This window comes from Pelodiscus sinensis, chromosome 1 (genome assembly GCF_049634645.1).
Source record: "Pelodiscus sinensis isolate JC-2024 chromosome 1, ASM4963464v1, whole genome shotgun sequence".
NCBI lineage: Eukaryota > Metazoa > Chordata > Testudines > Trionychidae > Pelodiscus > Pelodiscus sinensis.
The window spans coordinates 51,998,767-52,022,796 of NC_134711.1; the positions used below are offsets into that span (position 1 = coordinate 51,998,767).

Here is a 24,030-nt window from a genome sequence, read left to right on the forward strand (position 1 = left end):
CCTAACACCCTTCCATATGCATCTGGCCACATGCACCCACCCAATATGGGGGAGGGGAGCAGTGGCCAGCAGCTGGCAGGAGGGCCGGCGCCAGCATCAGGAGTCTGTGCAGCAGTGATGGGGAAGGCGCAGGCTTCAGGCTGCACAATGTTGGTTCCCAGCCATGCCACTGTGGGGAGTGCTGGGAAGAGGTGGCAAAGTAGAGATGGAGCAAGGGCAGGGGGAGAGGAGCCAGGTGGTGGGAAGAGGTGGGGCCAGTGCCCCCCCTTCCTCTGTCACCAGTTGCTGCTGGGATGGAGTGCCAGGGGTTTAGGGCAGGGGACTGGGATGTATGTGGGGCTCTGGGCAGAAGACGGATGTGTGGAGGTACAGAAGTCAGGGCAGAGGGTTGGGAGGTGTGGGGGGCTCAGAGAGAGGAAAGCAGGAGTCAAGGCAGTCATGGGTGTAGGAGAAGATCAAAACAAGGATGTGGAAGGTTTGGAGGTGCAGGAGTCAGGCAGGGGGTTATGGTGTGTATGGAGAATTGGGTGATCAGAGTGCAGACACCATGCTGCCTGACTATCCCCAGGGTGGCAGGAACCACAATGCCTAGCCGATGGACCCTGAGGGCATCAGAGACCACGCTGCCCAGCCACTGGAGGGCAGCATGGTGGGGACCGCACTGTCTTGCCTCCAGATCCCCGGGATTGGCTGGGGCAGCAGGGACTGTGCTGTCCAACTGCCAAATCCCTGGGCTGGCCAGGATGGCGAGAATTGTGCTGCCCAGATTGCTGGTAGCATCCAGAGGCTCGCCCCAGTCGGCCTGTGTCTTACTGATACGCCACACTGGGGTGCACCAGCTTACTTGCACCTTTGATTATGATGGCTTTTAATTACTTGATCACATGCTATGTTTTCCCCAGGCAACAATAAAGCTGGCATCTGCTAACTTTGAATACTTGATTTTGAAATCTAAATAACCTGTTTAATCCAGATTTTTTGGGTCAAGGTTCAGTTTGGTATGTTTTATATACTGTATAGCTTTAGTGAGAGAAACAAAAAGTATGAGAGGAAGAAGAATAGTGGTGTAGTTTGATAGAGTACTGAGAGATTTACCTAGAACTACTGGGATGAAGTGAAGAAAATAAAACAGTAATACAAGTATCAGGAAAAAAATCTGTGAAATGGAAATTATTAGGCTGTGCAGTAATCTAATAAGAGAATGAGTAAACCTAAGCACTAGACCAGATTTAACAGCAGTAAATGAATAGCAAAGAACCCTTCCTCATTGGCAAGTCTGGGGATTGGCTCATCTTTTATCACGAGAATCTTTCTCTCTCTTCAATGCTTGTCTGATTAGAAGGATTTGTGGGAAAAGTGTCTTAAAATACTATTTTAAATTATTGTCTAATTTAAAAGTTTTTTTAATCATTTAGTTGCTTTGCAGATTTTGGAGAGATTACACAGAACATGATCCCTAAAGATTTTTTTTTTTTGTAATTTTCTCTCAGCTAGCAGCTAAATATACAGTATGAAATGGGGCATTTCAGATTTTAAGCCCCTCTAATTTAAAAAAGATGCCATCTCTTTAACGACCTGACTTGATACCTACGAAAGTCAAAGGGATTTTTTCCATTGACTTCAGTGGTCATTTCATCAAGTCCTAAATGAGTTCATCTGTTATTTCAGAATGATGGTGCAGCAGATTATTTCTTGCAATGGCTGTTCGGGTATTGCATGTTTTACTAAAGTGATATTTAAGGAGATATTGCAGGAACTACTTCTGCTCTAAGCTGAATAAATGCATGGTCTTGTTTTAGTGGAAATAAATTTTGTCCATTTATGAATAGATGTAAGATGTGAATTTCAGTCAGGACTCTCTTGTTGTCAGCTCTTTCTTATTATTTTGTATACTTTTGTGATGTAAACACGGTTCTGGAGTAGTAGCTTCTTCTGTTCTTGGAGATATTAAGATGTGGAAAGGACATAGAAGGGGAAGAGTGTTAGCCCAGTAAACAAATAACAAACAAACAAAGCAGCAGCAAGAAGATATAGGTGATAATTTTAAAAGACTAAATAAAACTCAGATTTGCTGACCTTTAAGAATCACACTGACCTCAGCATTCTATGGAAAATAAAACAAGAAATGTAGTTTTAGAGTGTAATTCGAACCTTACAATGAAACTGTGTGGGGCTACGTCTAGACTACAAGCCTCTTTCGAGGCAGATTTTTCAAAAAAGTGAGCCGCTTTTTTGAAAGAGAATCTAGACGCTCTCTTTCGAAAATGCACAGTTTGCATTCAATAGTGCCTTTTTTCAAAAGTGTACTTTTGAAAAAAGGCATTATTCCTCGTAAAATGAGGTTTACCATGATCGAAAAAACTGCTGCGTTCTTTCGATTTACTGTCAAAAGAACGTGGCTGCAGTCTAGAAGCAAGTGATGTTTTTTTTAAAAAAGCCTACTTTTTTAAAAAAAACCCTATAGTCTAGACACACCCTGGCTCCCCCACACCCTGGGGGTTGTTTTTTTTTGTTTTTTTGTTTTTGCTCTATTAATTATTGGAGGGGGCAGAAGGAATGTTAACTATTTAAAGTATGAACCTCCAATCACACTTTCCTGGGATTACTTGCACAAGTTAGATGAACAGGACTTCTTACAGGCTTGGGTGTGGAAGGTCGATGTGTTACATATGAGCCTGTATCTTTCAATAATGAACCTTATTAATAATTTTGCAGAGAAAAATAATTATTTCGAATTTTCTGTTCCTTAAATGATGGTAACATTTTCTAACATGTTTCACTGTTATTTTTCATTCTGAACAGAGCACCCACAAACATATTTCTCTTCAGTGTATGGCTGGCATGCTTTTTAGATTTAATTTGAAAATTTTCTGTGGGTACATGCAACAAGGGGAGACAGATCCACGAGAGCCAGTGCATGAGGGCAGATGACTTTTAAGACATCTCCTTACACGTACTGGCTCCCACAAAGCCGCATCCCCCCCATGCATTGCTGCCTCTTTATCAGAGGCAGTAGTGGGGGGGAGGGGCAGGCAGGATCTGGTGCTCACGGGGAGCTGGCCTGCCTCCCACCCACCCCCATGGTGCTGCCTAGAATACAGAGGCAGCAGCACAGGGGGAGGCTGCATGCAACTGAAGGTTAACTAATGAGCCGAAGCTCATCAGTTAACCGTTTACACACTTACACTTTGACATCCCTACTGCATAGCTGCAGGCAGCTGCTCCCTGGCTGCCAAGCAGTGGTTTCCTGCTGGGGTGCTTGCTGACCCCTTGTGGTCATTCACAGTGTAACTCCCTCCTAGCAGACCTTATGAGAAACAATCAAATTCCAGGCACTTTCAGTTGTCCTGGCTCAACAAAACCCTAACCTTGCTTTAAGTTAGGGTAAGAGGAAGCTGCATATCAAATTTTGTGATCCTGGCTCTTATCCTTTAGGAGGCATTCTTGAACAAATGGACTCAAAAGCGACAAGACAGACAAACTGGTGCACATTTCTAAAATATATAGATTTTGCACACAAAAACCCAACATTTCGTGCATTGTTCTCAAGGAAAACTACTTAATGAATTCATTGGATAGATTTGGGGATTATATATGTAGTGAAAAAGAACCTATCTTGGGCAAGCAGGAATACTGAAACCAGTTTCTATTTATGGTTAGCCAACTGAATATAATGTAAATGTATTTATTTAAAAGAAATGAGCCAATATATAGCTATTTAAAGGTCCAAGCGAAACTTGTCTTGCTCATTGCAGTCATGCTTTCTCTGTATTCAGAGAAAGCACCACATTTTGAGGGGAATGTCTTTTTGGCAGTGTTTATAAGATAATACCATAACTATTTTCAATTAATGTTTCTTAGCTTTGCAAATTATTGATTCCTATCCTTCACACCAGAATATTTTGGTAATGGTTACACCAGTGTGTGGATCTCCCTTGTTTTTTCAAGAAGTACAATCATTTTTATGCATGTTAGCTTTTGAAGTGCTGAGCCTCTGTTTCTCTTTTTCTTGAGCCATATACTTCATATTTTTCAAACACAGAAACAAAAAGTATCTACTTTCAACTGGGTCTTGATTTAGTATAATTGACTGGCTATATTTCTGTATATGTCTAAGGTCCGAAATAAAACCTGGATGATGTAACCTGCCATTTCAAGTGTGTCCACTTATTTTGGGTCACTCAACGTTAGAGTTACCAGCTTGAAACATGAAGGCTCTGATTTTCTTAGTCGCTGAGCATTGCAGTTTCCATTGAAATCTGTGGGCTTTGTGGGTGCTAAGCACCTCAGAAAACAAGTTCCTAGGTATTTTGAGGCTGTACAGCAAAAATTGAGCTATCCAAAATAAATGGAAAATAAAAATCCTAGAATCCAAGGAAGAAAAATATAGTGTCTCCCAAAGATGCTCAAGGAGTATATAGATTATCCTCATTCGGTTTTCCAGAACCAGCAAACAACATTGTATGGCTCTTGTTTTTTTGTTTTTTGTTTTTCTTTTTCCTGAAGTTCATGTCTGCATACTCATTATTTGCTTTTCAGCAGTGGATTAGAATTAATACATATTAACTAGAATCTAAAGTTAATTGCTTATTTTGGAAAGGGAAAGTTACTATTGATGATTGAATTTAAAATAAAAGTAAAAAGTGTTAAGTAAGCTTCTTTAAGAAATGTTCTTCTATAAACGTTAGGTTTTAGGACATCGGTAATCTGGCTGCTTTCAGAGTAATTTACATTACCCTGTCCTTTTCATATTTTATCAATTAAAATTATTTATAAAGAAACCTGCATGAAGTTAGAGTATGCATGTGTTGGTTCGCGTAAAAGGTAAGATTCTGTTGTCTGCTGTCTTGTTGAAACATTTTCTTATGTAAAACTGTTTTTACTCTTTTATGTTTCTTCTTTTCCTACTATCTCTGGTGATGCAGGATATTCAGAAACCCTTTTTGCAACCTTCCCTGTCATACATACTGTCCATCCAACATTCTATAAGGGTACTGTGATCCTTTTTATCATTATAAATTCAGTAGAGACAGTTGAAAAGAAAAATTATATGCAGGTCCTGCAGTGAGGAATAAACAGTATCTGTGGAATACCACATATAATCAAGAAAATGTTGTACCTGCATTACAGTACATCCTCTTCTACAGTTTCCAGTACTGTGTGACCTGTAAGATTCCCTTCACTTTTCAGCTGTCTGCATTGTACTTCAAGACATTTAAAAGATAGTATTTTCCATGGCTTTGGCCATTTTGTATTTCAAAGTGTTTGACAATTTTAGTGGTATGGGCCATGTACAGTAGAGTTCGTAGACTTAGTTCTCCTTTCTAATTAAATAGTGTAGTGACTACCTGCTATTCAATTACTGCATTTGCTAATGCTGTAACTTAGTCACTAATTTTCAGTAATGGAAACAATGAGTATGTATGAACTGTGCATTCCATATATGTGGTCCAAATTAGCACAGTAATTTCTTAAGTTAGATTCTATTATATGCATGGAGCCACAATTTCATATTTTGCTTTTTTTTTCTATTGTGTATTCAGTGCGACCAGTATATCCAAGGATCAGAAATGTTACTGCATCTGCTGCTGAGTCCTATGCCAATATCAGTTGGGAGTATGAGGGACCAGATCATGTGAACTTTTATGTTGAATATGGTGTAGCAGGCAGTAAGAAGTCATTTCATTTAATTATTCTAAGTTCTGAGATATATTTTAAAATATTCTAATAACTGAATTTGGCATATATGGATTTAGCTTCATTGATATTTTTTTAAATGTCTAGAAAAATATCTTTTAATTTAACCTATCAGACTGAGTCACATTAATATAGTAATATAGATTCCTTCTCTTTAGGATAGATGATGTTTAGAAAATAAGCGTTTGTTTCCTTGTATTACTTCAACACTTACGAACAAGAACTATTACTACCTTTAAGTGACTGAAGCTATTGATCATGCAGTGATTACAATCCTGCAGTAAAACTATATCATGGTATTTCTATTATATGACCTAAGAAAATTGCAGTGGCAAGAATGCATATATCAAACTAAAAAAAGAACCAAACAAAAACAAATCTGATGTTATAGGTGAAATAGCATCAACCAAAAGACATATTAGGAACAACAGACTTCTCCCCCACTCATTAGCATGCAGTTAATAAGAAAAATAATGTGCTAACCTCTCTGTCAGAACAGTTTGATTTAATTCTCATTATGCTTTAACATTAAGACATTGGATTGATAAAATGGATGTACTGCAAGTACACTGTCCTTATAAAGTGGCGAAAAAATGCTAAAGATAGTGTACAGTAGCACCTCAGAGTCAACCACACATTCAGAACTGGAAGTAATCAGTCACGTAGCACCACAGACAAAAAACAAATACCGTACAATGCTGTATTAAATGTAATCTACTAAAAATAAAATAGCTTAAAAAGATGGTCAGGAGGTTGGAGGTCTCTTCCAACCCTATGATTCTATGATTTTGAGATTGAGAGGTTAAGGAAACTTTCTGTGTTTGTTTCATTTAAATTAAGAGGATTAAAAAGCAGCATTTGTCTTCTGCATAGCAAAGTTACAAGGCTGTATTAAGTCATTGTTCTTTCAAAGTTTACAACGGAACAACCATAACATTTTGTTCAGAATTATGAACATTTCAGGATTATGAACAACCTCCATTCCTGAGATATTTATAACTCTGAGGTTTGACTGTAATTGTAAGTCTTCTAGGTTTAAGTTTTGTTCTGAACTATGCCTAGAATCACTTGAGATTATTTTAGGAAAATATGTACACAAATGCAAGGAAGACATTCAGATTGATCAGGAACTATTACCACATCATCTTCAGAGTTTAAAGAGATTTCTCAGCAAAAGTAAAGGTTGATTAAAAGTGCCAGCAATATTAACAAATTCAGTGAATAAATGTTTTCTTTATATGATCTATAATTGCAAATGCAAACATATTTACTTAAATAGATGCCAAATAATTATCTGTAATGCTTTGGAACTCAACTATAAAATAAGCGTTTTTATTTAGATAGTATTTTTTCTTTATATGCATGCAGAATAGTACTGACAATCATTATTGTTTCTAAAATTTTATTCTTTTTGGAGAAAGCAATTATTTTTTTCAACAAATTCAAGTTTAGCCAACTGACAGTAGAAAATGTTCTTATTATAATAGAGTAGCAGATAGTAACTTCAAATATTCCAACTTGTTGTTTTCCTAAAATTTTTATAGGCAAAGAAGATTGGAAAAAAGAAATTGTAAATGGTTCTCGGAGCTTCTTTGTGTTAAAGGGTTTAACACCAGGAACGGCATATAAAGTCCGGGTTGGTGCTGAGGGTCTGTCTGGTTTTGTGAGTTCAGAGGATGTGTTTGAGACAGGTCCAGGTGAGGCACATCATACCAATTCTGTCTCATATTCAGAATTGTGATATGCCAAGTGAAGAAATATTGAATTGCTGTCAGTGGGGAGATGTTGTAAATAAAACATACTGATATAGATTTCTTCAGTAGTGCTAAACTCTACTGTAAACTTCTAGGCATGCCAGCATATCTACTTTGTAGACTATGAATGTTTTCGTCCTTTTAGTTCACTAGGTTTCCCTGCCACTTTTATGGGCAAAAACACTTACTGTTCACATTTGTTCTGTGTTCTGTGCTCTTAAACTCAAATATTTTGTTTGTTTGTAATTCATCTTTTAATGGAATTAGAACCTATTGTGCTATATTTAAATAACATGGTAACACAGCTGAATACCTATTTTTAAACTAACAATCTCCATATCAGCAGTTTAGTTTCCAGGAACATGATCTAAAATTTTTATGAGTTATCAGTTTAGGTATCTAATTTTAAGTAAATATTTCATGTAAGCACTGAATATTATATGCCAGTGGAATGAGTGATAAATAAATAAATAAGCAGATGTCTAGTTATAATTTTTAATCAATTTTTTGTTTCCAGGTGATTTTATATCACTTAAACAACAAAATACCATAATGAATAAGACAGTTTTAAGTATTTTGAGTGTTCCATATATATTTTCCATAGAAAAATAATAGATTTTAGTCCAAGAAAGTTTTCAGCAGTTGTGACTTCATATAAGAATAAGTGGTGTCTGTTCATTTAATTCAGAGAAAGGGTATTATTAGGCGCGTATTGATGCCATGATGAATATGGTGTTGCAATATCAGCATGTTCTTTATGAAATGTTAGTGTTTGGTGTGTGTTTGCTAGCCACTCTTTTTCATTCCAGGCAATGTGGCCCATGGATAGTTATCCAACAGATCTTACTTTGGTCTCACCTACTACACAAACATTATGATTTAAGAAAACAGATTGCTAATACATAAAGTACTTTGAGCAATGTGAAGTAATGATCCTACAGATCACAGAGCAACTGATTAACATGCCAGTTTGAACAAGCGTTCACTTTCTAAAATCATAATGTTTTGTTTTGTTTTATGTTTATAGCACATTAATGCTCATATTATTACAGTGTTCCTATAGGAAAGCTTTTGAAACATAAGGGTAAATAATAATGCCCCACAAACATTTGCAGTCTCAGTAAAAGGTTTTTTTATAGTAACTTTTTATCCAGGGGAGGCTAGTAATACCAGAAAACAGGTATGCAATAGTATAAATTCAGGTGTCTTTACAGCCAGCAGGCAGCAGAGTGCAAAGATTGTATTGTAACTTATTCAAAGCAGGGGGGAGAGACCAAACCATTTTCAGTCAACACTGCTTAATAGGAAAACTTCAGGCTATGTCTAAACTACGGAGTTTTTCCGGGATGCCTCTGGTATCCCAGAAAAACTCCCTGCACCCAGGGAACACATCTGCTCTTCCGACATATTTTGCAGAAGAGCAGACTCGCTCCTTCGGAAGCCCTGACTACTTCGTGCCACGAGGAAAAAGAGCTCTTCCAAAAGAGGAGGTTTTTCCGAAATTTGGCCTAGTGTAGATGGGCCAAATTTCAGAAAAGCCTCTTCCAACAAAACAAAAGGAGTGCAGTTTGCATACCTTTTTCTGATAAAAAGCAGCAGTGTAGACATAGCCTATATCAACACATCTAGGCTCCTACATGTATCTGTGAATAAGTTGAACATCTCGGCTCCATTCTTTGAGTCTTTCAAGTCTGGGAACATTAGAGGCAATATTCTCTGTTCCTGGACCAAGGAAAGGTTCAATATAAATAATTGCTTTTGATTTTACCACATCAGCTGATTTGTTCAGCAAAATTCTTTCTAAAATAATCTAGCTATGTCACTTTCTGATGTGTGGGCTAATTCTGCTAAACATTGGGGAGTGGTGAAAAAGAGCAAGATGCCTAGGCTAGGCATGTGAGGCCTCTACCAATATTTGTTCTAGAGAGCATTCCTATAGAGCATCTTCATAATGCGTGGTTTTCTCCTTTGTCCAGTATCATGGGTTACATTTTTTCTCGCATATTAGCAGCTTCTGTGTTCATCGGAAGTAAATATCTTTCTGCCAAAAGCAGATAATTTGTTTAGAGTAAACAGGAAATTTTATGTCATTTTTTAAAGTTATACTGGGCTTTAGAAACCCCTCCCTATTGGATATACAATAAGTCAAAGAATACAAGAAGCTGCATAAGTAAGTTTTCATCTTTACTCTTATCATCTCTTGCATGCTTTTATGCATGGATTGTTTTGTTTGATACTATTTTCTTGCTACACGTGAGTGTTACATGTGCTTGTGTGTTTTGCTATAGCATTTGCTACTAAAATTTTAATGCCTTATTATATATGCATGTTTACAAAAAGCAAAATCGCTCTAATCTAAGAATAGAAAATAAGACTACTGGTATAGGGTGATTTAAAATTCAGAGAGAGATTACCTTTCTGCTTATATATTTTCCTAATGTCGGGTTAAATATTATCCCAACATTTTAATATATTTAAGTTTTAGGTTTTTAAATTTATATAAAAAAGAAATAAAATTGGTTTGCTTTATTTTGTCAGGCATATTAATAGAAATATTGGAATTATTTCTGTATATTCAACTTCTAAAAATCAGACTACAGAGTATCCCTTCCCCTCCCCCCAAGGCTGCGAACACAACAAAAATCAGTCCCTGAGTTTGCCTACAAATCTGGGGCATCCTCACAAGTCCAGGGTCATCCTGAGGCTGTGTGTTCATATTGGCTCAGGGACCCCAGTGTCCCCTAATTCTGGCTGCAAGAATTTCCTGTTCTTGTGTAGCTGCAGTATTAGGAATTCCTCTATCCATAAGTGTCCCTGGGATTTTCCGTAAAGATGTATCTCCTTTGTGGAAGAGTGGTAATCTCACTGGTCATCTCTGCAGAGCTGTTGGGGCAAAGATACCTGTCCTCTACCTAAGCATAAATACTTGTTTCTCTTCTCCTCTTTTGGCTTCCTGGGTGGAGCTAAACATACAGAGCACTCTCTTCAGGATGTGTAAGGTGGCCTCTCCCATCTCATACAAAGGCAGAGCAAAGGAGATTCGTGTGTAGGTCTTGACCCTGTTAGGTAGAGTTTCTCCTGAGATTGGAACAAAAACCAGGACTATGTAGCACTTTAAAGACTAACAAGATGGTTAGTCTTTAAAGTGCTACATAGTCCTGTTTTTTGTTTCAGCTACACCAGACTTAACACGGCTACATTTCTATCACTACTGAGATTGGATGTGAGATGCCATTGATCTCAATAGAAATTTTGGGAAACCTCCCTGCCATATAGGTCCACATGAAGGGGAGCAGAAGAATCTGGGAATTCTGGAGAAAAATGCTTCCATCATCTGTGTACAGAGGGAACTTTGTGCCTGTGGACCTTCCTCAACCCTATGGATTTGGTGTTTCTACTAATCATTACATATATGTAAATCTCCTAGACTGCTCTTTCCAGGCCAGCATTTCTATGAAGGGGAGTGGCAGAGAGTGGACAGGCTGGTGGTAGGTGGATGCCCTCCTCCTGTTTTCCACTTAGTTGATGTCTCCTCTACTGTCTCCCTTCAAGGGTTCCCTCTCCCTTTAAGAGCAGCTGACTCCATTATTTTCACATGTGAGAGTGGAAAAACATTATGGTCACTGGAAAAAAACTCAATTTGTGTGACAGAAGATAGGTGTATGGAGGAAGCAGAGTGCACAGCATCCAAACCACACAGATTTCTGGGATACACAGGGAATGGCAGCTCTAACCCTGCACAAGGGCTCTCTGTGTCTGCTCTATAATTGAGGTCTCTTCTGAATGTCACTTCCCAGCAGTCATGGTAGTCAGCACAGAGAGATGCAAAGAGGGGCTGCCCATTCACATGCCACTTACTACTTCAGATACTAAACAAGTGTTTTTAAATCATGGCAGTTGAAATGAACTGTATGATAATAGTTGGCCTAGAAGAGAGCAGAATCCTGACAAGACTTTACATGTGCTCAAATCTGATTTTGTTTCTGTTTAAATTGAATGGTGATGTCTTCTTCCTTGTTTCCTTTGCCTAGTGTAGGAATTGGCATACGCTAGCCAGAGTATTTGCTTTTTTTTTAGGTGACGCTGTATAAGTTATAAAACACAATTCCTTTTTTTATTTTTATCATGATAAGTTTGAGAACAGTTTTAGAATTTGTAAAAAGTGATAGAATAAATGTATAGGTCATATACGTGGTGTACGATGAATTGTTAAACTTAAATGATTACTTAAATTAGTAATATACAGGAACTTTAGAGATAGTCGAGATCAAGTCTAAGCTTTTGTAGTTGTAAGCCTACAGTTATTAAAATGTAAACACTTACATTTACAGTGCTATTATATCACTCATGATTGCTAACTGCCACATTGTTACTAAAATAATAAATGATACATTATTTTACATTATTTATATAAATAATAATATAATGAACATTTAAATGTGTATCAGATAATCTAATATTTTTTCCCTTTCATTCTTCAGCAATGGCAAGCCGGCAGGTTGACATTGCTACTCAAGGATGGTTCATTGGCCTTATGTGTGCTGTGGCTCTTCTTATTTTGATTTTGCTGATTGTTTGCTTCATAAGAAGGAATAAGGGTGGCAAATATCCAGGTAGGATATACCTCAGTATAAACAAAAATAATAATATGCCAGAGAAGTCGCGCCTATTTATCAGCTAGTCATAGTGGACATTGACTCTATAACATCACATACTAATAGCCAGTTAGAAGTTTTCTTTGCGTCAGTTGTTCTAAAGATATTTCAGAATAAATTGTACTCAATGCATTACTTAACTACAGATATGTCTGGATAGTCACTATGGTGTCGTTTTCCTGCAATAAGTATAGTTCCATAAATAAACTGAGATGTATGTAGCACACAATTACTAGCTATTTCGGGTATTTCAATTTTAGCATGTCATGCTGAACTGGCTTGTGTTTAAAAAAAAATCAATTGTTTCAATATGTAATTGTAAGAGCCAAAAGTGACTTCTCAAGATGTGCATTATCATAATTACACCATCTGAAAATACTGCCAGTGATGATTCATATCACCTTGAATAATGGAATATAAACTAAATATGTACCAGATAAGTATGAAAATTATCTGGATACCATAAAAAATGGATAGCATATACTAGACCAGGGTGTAACATATTAGAATAATAGCTAGTGAAACAGTATTTTTATGTGTAAGATTTGTAATATAATTTCCCAGAATTTATTGGCATATATACTATTTAAGTATCTGTCTTCTATCGTAGTTATTCCTAGGCTTCTGTCACATTGGTATCAACGGTTCCAATATTGCAAATACATGGTTTATGTCTTTACATGAGTTAAATAGCACAAGTTTTAAACATGCATAATGGTAGTTAAATATCTAAGTGCTTCCCAGATCGGGGCCTCCATATACAAAGAAGATTTATTTATTATGAAAAGTACAGTTAACTTTGAGAAGATCATGTCAACATTCTTCTAATAAAAATAAACATATCTTGTGCATTATTTGTACCCCAGGTATTCCTGCAGTTATGCTAATGGATAAGATGAGAAAAGAAAATTTGCTAGAAAATGGCTATAAACCAAAGGGAATACTAATCTTTTTCATTTATTAGTATGAGAGAAATGCAGAGTCAATTAACAGCATAAATACAAACTAATTTATTTAAATTTTAACAATCTAACTTTTCTGTTAACCTAGAAAAGAAATGCATTTCATAAATCTGAAAGTGTCCCTTTTAAAAGTAATATTCAAAAAAGGCTGCAACAAAGGACTTTCACCACCACCCTTAAACAGTATCATGCATTTCAATAACAATATTATTAAACTACCACACATGTATTTTATTTAGAGGTAGCAATCTAAGGCTGCAGTTTTCCAAAGTGATCCAACCTAATGCATAATAGTTGCACCCACATAGGTCACTTTGCAAGAGGTTTTAAATATTTAGTCCTAAAATTTAAAAATAAAAATCCCAATTTCAAATATTGTAGTGAAGGAAAAGGAAGATGCACATGCTGATCCAGAAATACAGCCAATGAAAGAAGATGATGGAACATTTGGCGAATACAGGTAAGCAATTGACACATAATTTTCTTTGTTTCCCTCTCATGTTCCATTTTGGAATTAGGAATAACATTTAGTTTATACAACATGACACTTATTTTATGAAAATGAAATGACAACCCCTTTGTTATGGTGCAAATTACTTGGCTTTTAATAAATTACCAAATTAATTATAAATATAACTTTAATGAGACTGCTAGAAAAAATTAAAACATCAAGAATTATGATTTGCAGGATTGTACTAATATTATCATATATTTTAGCAATGGGCCATCTCTGTAAAACTCATATCCAGATTTGAATTTTGATACCTCAAAAATAAAGCATTTCTATCCAGAGGCCCATCTTTAATATATTCAAAAGCTCAAATACTTGGCAGCACTTTTGCCCTATCCTGTGACCCTTTTGGAGTTGCAGTATATTTACATTACTTCGTCTTGGAAATGTGCTTCTCATATAAACAAAGACAAAAGTAACTTGTATCCCATTCATTGGGAAAAGGTGTTTTTAAAATTGCTGCCAGTACCAATACAGAAACAGCAACAACAACAAAAATGTAAATGACAGAGAAGAGGGAATATCGCTTAAGAAAAACACACCACTCTAGGGAATTCAGTGCATGAGATACTGCAAACTGCTTCAAATCATGTTACTGAGCTGACTGTCATTCTTGCATGCCATTTTTAATTGTCATTCTCATAAAAATGTGTGAGCTGAATGTCCTTGCAGCACAAAAAATATGCTATTTAAAGTGTTATAATAGTTACATATGGTGTGTTTTCATTATATTAAATACATTTTGATTTAGTACAGAAAAGGATATTATTTCTTTCACAGGTCAGTGTTACATTTATTTTTCCATAGGTAATGTATTCTTTATGGCATATTCCTTTGTTAATAACATTTTTATAGACTTTAATTTTTGTACGTAATCAATTTTAGTGCATGGAAAATCTGTTCTGACAAATGGGATTCACTGGACTGTTGTAACATTTTTTCTGTAGGGGAATGTGCATCCCATCTGGCTGGAATAATTTCTATAGTTTTTCACTGTTCTGAATGCCAAAGAGCAGTTTCTGTTTACTCCTGCGGCTATTAAAATTATTCTTTGTCCTCATAATATTCGACAGCTCAGCACAAAAACATGTAAAACTTGGTGTTTGTTTTTAATTTTAAATACCTGTAGGGTTAATTTAGTTGATTTTAGCTGACAAAAATGAGAGACTGAAAGCACTGGCTGGAAACAGGCACAGTACAAACAAGTACTATACAAGCTTCTCTGTACAGCCATTGTGTCTGAATTTTAATTTGCATTTCCTCCGGTTTTCTATTCCTGGACATTTCTTTAGCAGAAACTGATGTTTATGCAGAACTGTGCCAAATTACGTGATGGCTTTGTGATTTTGACAAAATATTCAGTCAGGTCTAGGATGAAATCAGTGAATTCACTTTTTATGTGTAACATGTACCAGGGTTTGACTGTATGTATCCATATGTAAATGGCTTGTGTGTTAACCCACAGAACTATCTACTGCTTATCTTAAATGGTTTTGTAATGCAATTTAAGAAAGATATTATCAACCCATGGTGCAGTGAATATGGAGAATAACATATGCAACTTCTATAATTGTTCACAGGAAAGGAGTTGCTCCCCTAATTCACCATGCAGAAAACTCCTTTCTAAAAGTATTTCTGAGTCATTAGCCTATGATGGGCTGTCTTCTTTTTCTCCTTAGAGACAACCAGTCAGACTGCAGAAGATATTTTGGCGCCCTCTCTTTAGATCAGCATCAGTGCAGCCGATTAGTTCCCAGTTTCATTCTGCCTCACGCAGCTCTGGTCATGGTGCCATGCTTCTTTGAGGAAAGGTGGCTTAGGTTCTTCTTAAAATGTTTAAGAATTCTAGTATTTTGAGTTTTTTCATTACTTCAGGTCCATGTCTACATGGACAATAAAGAAATTGAACAAAGACAAGAAGAGAAAAGGTAACTATGCCACCAAAACACCTGAAACAGACTCTGGCTTTACCACAATAACTACTATGAAATCTGAGCAGTCCAACTTGTCCAGAAGATCAGCAGATGAATCCTCGAGGACCAGAATAGACGCCCCCTCCTCCAGGAGGAGAGCTAAAAAGTCTTCAGAGTTCTCAAGGATTAGTTCTAACCCATTTTCCTTCTTCCGGGAGGGAAAGAGATCAGATGAGTGGAAATCCAGGAATGTCTCTAGAAATCATGTTTCTCTGCAACAGGTAACAGGAACAGTTAAGAGGTTAGATTCTCAGGCAGGATGGCATTTCCCCTTTCAGCAGCTGTTCAGCCAGGCCCTGGTTCATGAATCACTGGCAGGACAGTGTTCTGCCCTCCACCAAGGAGTATACCATGCCCTGGACTACAGCTCAGATTTAGAGGACTCCCATAGGTCTCATTGCAGGACAGTAAGACCTTCTGTTACTACTACAACTATTACTCATGTCTCTGAATCTGACAGAAGTTCACAAATTGCCTGAGATTACAACCATTTTAAATGATGTACTTACCATGTCAAGGCACAGTATTGCTTCTGCTGCACAGGCTGAACCCCCCCTCCCCGCCCCCTCCAGTAAAGAATTCCAGGGTATAACATGCAATTTGCACTGGTTTCCTCTGAAGCAGTTGGCCTTGGTCTCTGAAGGTATGGGCAGTTTAAAGGTTCTAGCAGCCTCTAAGAAAGAGGAGTCTAAGGCTGACAGGACATTTGAAGTGTCCCCTGCTTGCTCCATGGAGGAATAAGAGGAGCCTGAAGCTGCACATAAATTTAATATGGAGAATTCAAGCATATTAAGAGAGTAGTGAAGAATTGCCCACCCTCTCTGAAGAAGAAAAGATGGATAAGGCCCTTCCCAACCATTCAGTTGTGGAAAAACTGATCTTTAGAAGTTGGAGTAATCCTGGGGCAAAACATGTAGCAATCACAGTTCTATCTAAGCTGTACCCTCTTCGAGTGGATAAAACTTCTCAGTGGGGGGTCTTACCCACGGTAGATAGAGTTTTGGGTCACTGGTGATGCTAACTCTTCTTTGCCTGTTAATTCAGATGTTGTCCCCAAAGATGCTGCTGATAAAAAGGCTGAGGCTGCAATTAAAAGATCTTTCAAATTAGCAGCAGCTCAACTTGGAGTATCCATCTATTCCACCTATTCCACTAGAGCCTTATTAGTATGGCTGGAGGAAGAACTATCAAAAGACAAAAAGGAAAGGGTCCCATCCGGGGCAATGCAGAGGACACACAATCTGTGTAGGATTGTAGTTAATTTCATGCATGATGCAGCAGAGAATCCAATCAGGTTGACAGTTAAAAACATGGCCTGCTGTAGGCGATCTAACTATGTCCCTGGTCTTCCAAATTAGGTATAAAATGTCAGCTGTTGTCTTTACCATACAAAAGGAGGCATGTTGTTTGATTATTCCTTGGACCAGGCCCTTAAGTGTTTCTCAGACCATAAGTGTTCCCTCCATCACTGGAAAAAAAATCCTCTCTGATCTCTTTATTTTCCTGTCCTCATGAATGTCATACTCCCAGTTTTTCTCCACCTAAGTTTAAAGGGGAAAAGGGAAAGTATGGGGTGTCTCAAGCCTTTCATGCCAACTACATAAGGGATTCTGGTTTTCAGTGAGACAACAAATCCATACGGAAGTGCCTTTTGACTTTATAGAGCGCTTTCTAAATCTTCGAGAAGCCAAAATAGCTGGAAGAAGTTGACCTATTCAGTGACTGGACTAAGATAATGGACATGTGGGTCCTTTTGGTAGTCCTAATGGGATCCAGCATAGATTTTATAGAAATACTTTCCCTTCTGACTGAATTTCATCTCTCTTTTGCAGAAAAAAAGCAGAGAATTTTATCAGCTATATTGCACTTGTTATCAGCCAAGGCTGTGATTTCAAGCCTTACCAAACAAAATAATCTAGATATCTACTTTCTGAATTTCATAATCTTCAAAGAGAGACCAGTTCTGGATTTCAGGTGATCCAATCTGTTTTAGTAAATTAAAAACTCTCCTCCCAGCAAAATAGCCAGGAGATGTCAGTAGATTCACAAGATAGTTATGTCCTATGCACATCACTTCAGATCACTAATATCTCCATTCTGATTTTATCATTTAGCACTATCTTCAGTATCAACCCTTCTATTCACTTGGCTATCTGGACCCACAGTGTTCTCAAATGTCATGCAAAAGTATCTCTAAAAAGGCACAATCCCAGACACAAAGAATTAGCTATCTCAAAGCAAGAGGCAAAGGATTCTACCAGAAATTAATACTTTCCAGAAAAGTCACAGATGTCAGATTTAAGACGATTTGTTGTCACATTCATATTTTAGTCTTCCTACTGTATCCCTCAGGGCAAAAGTTCCTGAGAAGTGTCAATCCTGTTCAACTTCCAGGAGAGGCCAAAGTTCTATCCCAGACAATGCTCTAAGGAAGTGGGAATTTGATCAGCATCTACAAGCCTGCTAATACAGAGGTGGAGAACATTTGTAAGTGTATATTTGTCACTCAAGACAACAGGAAACATCCAACGTTCTTCATTCAGTACAACTGATTCTTCCTGTTTTCTGGAGCCTGATATTTCTGTATCATATATTTCCACCAATCCCAATTCTGTAAAAGGTGATTAAGAAGAACATACAGGACAAGGCCTATACAGTAATAAGAGTGCCAATGTGATCACCCAGGGATCGTCTGCATATATACGTCTTGGGTATTCCTCTGCCTTCTTTCCTCAACATATTGGCCCACAAGTAAGTGCTTCAACCAAACACCTATATTTGGGCTGTGAACTTGCTTAGGAATGGTTAACTCTCAGTTCTTTGCATTATTAGATAAGGTGTTGCAATCCTTCTTCATTCTGCAAGATGATCAGCATGAGGGATATATTCTAAGGCTTACAATGCCATTTTCCTCTGTTGTAATTTCAGGATTTTCAGCTAAGATGTCTTTTGTATCCAGGATTTCTTGATAAATAGAGCAGCTTTTGACCTTATTCGAACTACCGGCTCCCTGCCACCTGTAGCAGTTAGTCTGGACTAGTGAAATTTCAAAATGGCGACTGGACAGGAAGATGCAAATAAAGCCTGGGATATTTAAATCCTGGGCTTCATTTGCAACTTCGAATGCCTACATTAGCCTCTCTAGTTCAAACTAGGGGGCTAGTGTAGACATACCCTAAGGTATTTATATAGGTTCTTCTACCCAATCATTTCAGGCAGTTGATCTGAGGGTACAGAAGAAGGAATTTATCCCTGCAAACTTCATTTTCTGTATCCTCATATCCGTCAGCCTGGAATGCCTCACCCCCACTAGGTTGTTTAGCATCACTCTGCATGTAAGAGTTATGCTAGAAGTGGAAGAAGTTGCATGTTACCAACTGGATGTTGCTAACCATATTTTGAGTTATTTTGCATGTCTGTGACTATGGAAGACTGTTCTGGGAATTGATTGGCTGCTGAGCTGTACACAGATCACAAAAACCTCTCCTGCATTCTGACTGGTTGTTGCATGTACCTATTTCTAGGGAGGAATGACTAATATGTAGACAAAGAAAAGATTTGCAGGTAATACATTCCTTTAAAAACTGTGATGTATCCATGAAGATGTGTTTGATGTACTCCACCTTTCTAATGTTTTCTGCAGATATTCCTAAATTCACTACAGTTAAGCTCTTCATTGCCACCTCCCCACTTTTTTTGTTCATCTCATCCATTGTCTGCAAGTTTGCTATTTGTTTCATGCAACCAGAAAGAAAATTAAATTCGTTTTTCTATATGATTGTTGCCATTTTATTCAAGATATTTAATTCAAGTCTTCAAAACATGCCCTTTACTTTTAAAGAGCAAAGGTTCTTAATATAAGATAATGGGGGGAAACGCCTGCCCATCCATTAGATTCATTCTTTATTAAGCAGCTAGGAACTTAAAATTGGTTCTGGAAAAAATAGCAAGCATGTCATCGAACTTATTAGGATAGCAACCTCATCTCAGTGAAAAATCCATACATGTTCACACCTATATTTTGTTCTTTGTTGTTACTGTCTCAATGTTAATTACATCTACTGTGCGTGCAAAACATTTCAAAATACTGGTTTTAAATTTTTCACTATAAATGTTGTTGATAAATTTGTAATGTATTTGAATGCTAAAAATGGCAATAGATAAGTATAGGTCAGTATAAGTCATGAGTAAATAAATAAAAGATTTTATGATCTGTCATGATTGTATTTTGGAATAGTTTTATGAAGCTCCATAAACAAGAAGAGCAAGCCTCACAGATAGTACATCAGAATTTCTGGCTTTAGCAACATGTTTTTGCAGTGAGTTATAAACATTCTAAAGCTGATATTCTAAGGCTCTTTGGGCTTCAGAATTCATAACGAGACAATTCAGCTATTTTGTGCAGTATGCTTTTGGCAACACATTGAAACCTCACTCATCTTCCCCAGAGCACAGGGTCCCTTCTCTGTTTTGCACCCCCAAGGATATATAAGCACTGTACAAAACATCAGTGTTCTCATGCCCTCTCCATCTGCCCCTTCATCTCTCCTTTTCCCTTCCATCCTTCCTTTTTTCACTCCCCCACTCTCACTCTCTCTGCCTTTCTCCAAAAATTTTATAGTCGCTCATCTAAGCACACAATCCAGGTTGATAAAAATCACATTATTCTTACTTTCCCTCCTCCCAAATGAGGAGTGGAAAGCTCCCTGGGTACCAACTGTTCTTTCCATTGCCAGTACTTTGGCAGAACTTCTTACTATACTGCTGCGGTGCAAAAAGGGAGGGAATCCCAATGCCCGGATTTGATTTTTGCATATGCTGTAACTGTGCATTCATGCCAGCGTCCACCTTCATGCAGGTACACTCCTGTGTAAATCTGCAGTTTTGTTTGTTTGTTTGTTTTAATTATACAGACAATAGAATCTGCATCCTTACTAGCATATAGAAAAATCACAGACACAATGCAACCAACTGTGTAAGTATTTTTTCATTATTCAGATTATAAATACATTTTGTGCCTCCCCCAAAATTAAATAAATATAAGTAATGTAAGGAACTTTAAAGTCAAAAGATCTTGTTTTGTTTTGTAGGAAGTATAATAATTGTATGAAGTCAGTGTTGTTACAAATGTTTCTGATACAGTATAAAGTATCATATTTCTTATTTACTTGTAAACCCCAGAGTAGCGAACCTGTGCTCCTGAGTTATTCTGCGCAGATAATTTCTTCAATTAAGTCCAAATATTTTGTGATAATAAATAAACGTGTTACAGTGGAATGGGAAACAATAGTTTCTTCTTGAGCTTTCTTTGCTGCATATTGTAACAGATTGTGTAAAATTCAGTGCCATAAATGTCATCATTGTTGCTCATTACCAGTTATCATCCCATAGTGAATAAATTTAAACCAAGAAAGGATTCAAACTTTGGCAAAGTACAGGCAGTCCCCGAGTTACGCGGATCCGACTTACGTCGGATCTGCAGTTACGAACGGGGCCGTTCCTCTCCCTGGTCTCCAGCAGACCAGGGAGAGGAAGCAAAACGGCGGAACACGTGGGCAGCGGACAGGGCTGCGGCTTGGCTCTGCTTGGCTCTGGTGGGCACGTGGGCAGCGGCTTGGCTCTGCTTGGCTCTGCTTTGCCCCCCCCCCACCGGTCTGCAGACCAAGGGGACGGGGGGGGCAAAGCAGAGCCAAGCCGTGGAGCGCCCGGCCAACTGACAGCCCAGACGCGTCTGGGCTGGCAGCTGGCAGCGCGCTCCGCGGCTTGGCTCTGCTTTGCCCCCCCCTCCCGCTGGTCTGCATACCGGGGGGGGGGGGCAAAGCAGAGCCAAGCCGTGAGCTGGCCTCGTCCTCTGCGGCTTGGCTCTGCTTTGCCCCCCCCATCCCCCTGGTCTGCAGACCGGGGGGGGGGGAGGGGGCAAAGCAGAGCAAAGCCGCAGAGCACGCGGGCAGCGGACAGCCCAGACGCATCTGGGCTGTCCGCTGCCCGCGTGTTCCGCCGCTTTGCTCCCCATCCCCCTGGTCTGCAGACCAGGGGGACGGGGAGCAAAGCAGAGCAAAGCCACGGAGCCCGAGGGCAGCAGGACAGCCACGGCATGTCTGGGCTGTCCCGCTGCCCCCGTGCTCTGTGGCTTTGCTCCGGAAACCTGTGGTACAGCAGCTGGGGCGCTGCTAGTTGGTCCCGTAGCCGCTCTGGGCGCTACTGGACCAACCGGGCAGCACCCCAGCTGTTCTGCCCCAGGCGTCCCCAAGTCAGCCGCTGCTGAAACTGACCAGTGGCTGACTACAGGAAGCCCGAGGCAGAGTTGCTCTGCCCCAGGCTTCCTGGAATCAGCCGCTGATCAGTTTCAGCAGCAGCTGACTTGGGGATGCCTGGGGTTCTTAAGTTGAATCTGTATGTAAGTCAGAACTGGCGTCCAGATTCAGCCGCTGTTGAAACTGATCAGTTTCAGCAGCGGCTGAATCTGGACGCCAGTTCCAACTTACATACAGATTCAACTTAAGAACAAACCTACAGTCCCTATCTTGTACGTAACCCGGGGACTGCCTGTATTGAGTGAACTGAAACACAGCTCACAAAATATTTGGATCTGTAGACAAGCAAGAGTCTTAATAGGGGACAAGCTTGTTGTTTCAGTGTAAGAATTGGACTGATCTCGTGCTGTATGGTTCAGAACATTTAAATGATTTTCAGTTTCTACTCTTGAGAAGGACATTATCATTTTTGTCATTTTTAAATTGGACGGCATTTGTGAAATAACTAAGGCCTCTTAGGCAGTGCTTATCAATATTAGAAAAACAAAATAGTTACATATGTGGTAACAATTTGGTTACATTTTTTAAAAATTGTGTTGTATAATATGGTTTGTTTTATCTTGAAAAACATTGAGACAATCATATAAATGTTGATGAAGATTTTCAAAAATGGGGTCTGAAAGGTAGGACATATGTTTTCTGAAACCCAGTCCCCTTTAATATGTCTTTAGCTAACTGTCCAAAATAACCCCCAAATTACTAGTCATTTTTGAAAATGTAAGAGCCTATGTATGCATTGAAGAATCTAAAAGATTTAGCCTGATTTCTAAAAGAGCAGAGCACCTAGATTCAGTAGGAACTACTGGTTATTCAGCACCTTTGAAAATCAAACCACTTATTTAAATGTCTAAATATACACTTGAGAACCTACCTTCAGGCATCGCTATTTGTAAATCTTGGCAGCAGTTCTTGCTTACCCAATGCTTTATTCAGGCTGAATTCCTAGTGAAAGCATAATGTACCTCACTGTTTTCACTAAATAAAATGTCCATGTATATAGCCACAAAATATATTTTGTTATAGTGACTCAATAACTATTAAAGACGAGTTACAATAACCAAGTTTGCTCCCTTCTTTGAGAACTCTACAAAAGCATGTAATATTTTCTGAGTAGCTTGATTTTACTTTAGTATAAAATAACTGCTGCCTCTTCTACTGATCCTCTACTATATATTTTAATTTATATCTTTGCATTTTGTAACAATAAGCCTGTTTCTTGCATTGCAACATGTATGTCAAAAATTTAAAGTTCTTTATGTGTTTTCTTACACTTCATCCAAAATTATCTGAACATTTGGAAACTGGTTCATGCATGAGGCATTACCTCTGATTTTCTTTGTTCTTGAACAGTATTTTCATACTATATATAAAATGAAATTGTGCAGGCTCTCATTTTCCACTTATCAAATGTCATATTAGATGTGAATTGAGCTGCCTAATATTTATGGACAGTCTCTATATGTGACCAACTACTTTTCAAGTCTGAACGTAGTGCAAGAAACTTCTTTTTTTCTGTTTTCCCACCACACATATTATGTTACAAGTGGTGGTTAGAATTAAACAAGAATTAAACAGGAAGATCACACATGCAGTAGTCATTACTATGTTTACATATATACCATTGCAAACTCTACAACAGTGCTACAGAAAAAATAGGTTCCTTTAAAATGTCAAATGTATGTCTTTTCTAGGCAGCTGTTCCAATGAAAACTATTTTAACCAAATTCACAAATGTAAGCTATATATCATACGTGAATGAAACAAGGAGGGTGAAGGGATGGTTTCCCATGTGGGTAGCCAGCTGATTTTAAATATATGTATATGTTTGTTTCAGCAGATATTGCAACATTACCAGGAGATAAGAGGCTGACTAGAATCTCCAGCCACATAAAGCTTAATTGGGCAGTAGTCTGACTGTGGATTTGTTGTTTGCGTTCAGATATTTGACTGAAATTAAAAAGATTAATATAGCATTACTGCAGCATGATGCAGTTCTACTCAGAAGTGATGTGCTGCATCTTAAATTGATTCAGAATATATATTTTTAATGGTTGGTGAAAATGGCTAAACCACACTATTGTTAGCTATCTGCAAGTATAAGCTATATAAATATACCCATTCCCTCATCATGTTCATAAATATAATGCCCTGCCAGAATGAAATC

The 24,030-nt window shown here is 38.1% G+C and overlaps 1 protein-coding gene across 26 annotated transcripts in view; it reads left to right on the plus strand.

Moving 5' to 3' along the window:
- The window catches only part of NRCAM (neuronal cell adhesion molecule), a 283,739-nt gene that overhangs the window by 255,082 nt on the left and 4,627 nt on the right, over window positions 1-24,030 (plus strand). For 11 of the 26 annotated variants that reach the window (XM_075929879.1, XM_075929866.1, XM_075929913.1 and 8 more), the window contains 5 exons: window positions 4,926-4,991; window positions 5,544-5,669; window positions 7,242-7,394; window positions 11,933-12,064; window positions 13,450-13,528. In XM_075929879.1, the coding sequence (XP_075785994.1) occupies window positions 4,926-4,991; window positions 5,544-5,669; window positions 7,242-7,394; window positions 11,933-12,064; window positions 13,450-13,528 (556 nt within the window). Of the gene's footprint in view, window positions 1-4,925; window positions 4,992-5,543; window positions 5,670-7,241; window positions 7,395-11,932; window positions 12,065-13,449; window positions 13,529-20,465; window positions 20,528-24,030 lie in introns of all 26 variants that reach the window. The other 15 variants (XM_075929951.1, XM_075929952.1, XM_075929970.1 and 12 more) reach the window with 3 other exon arrangements.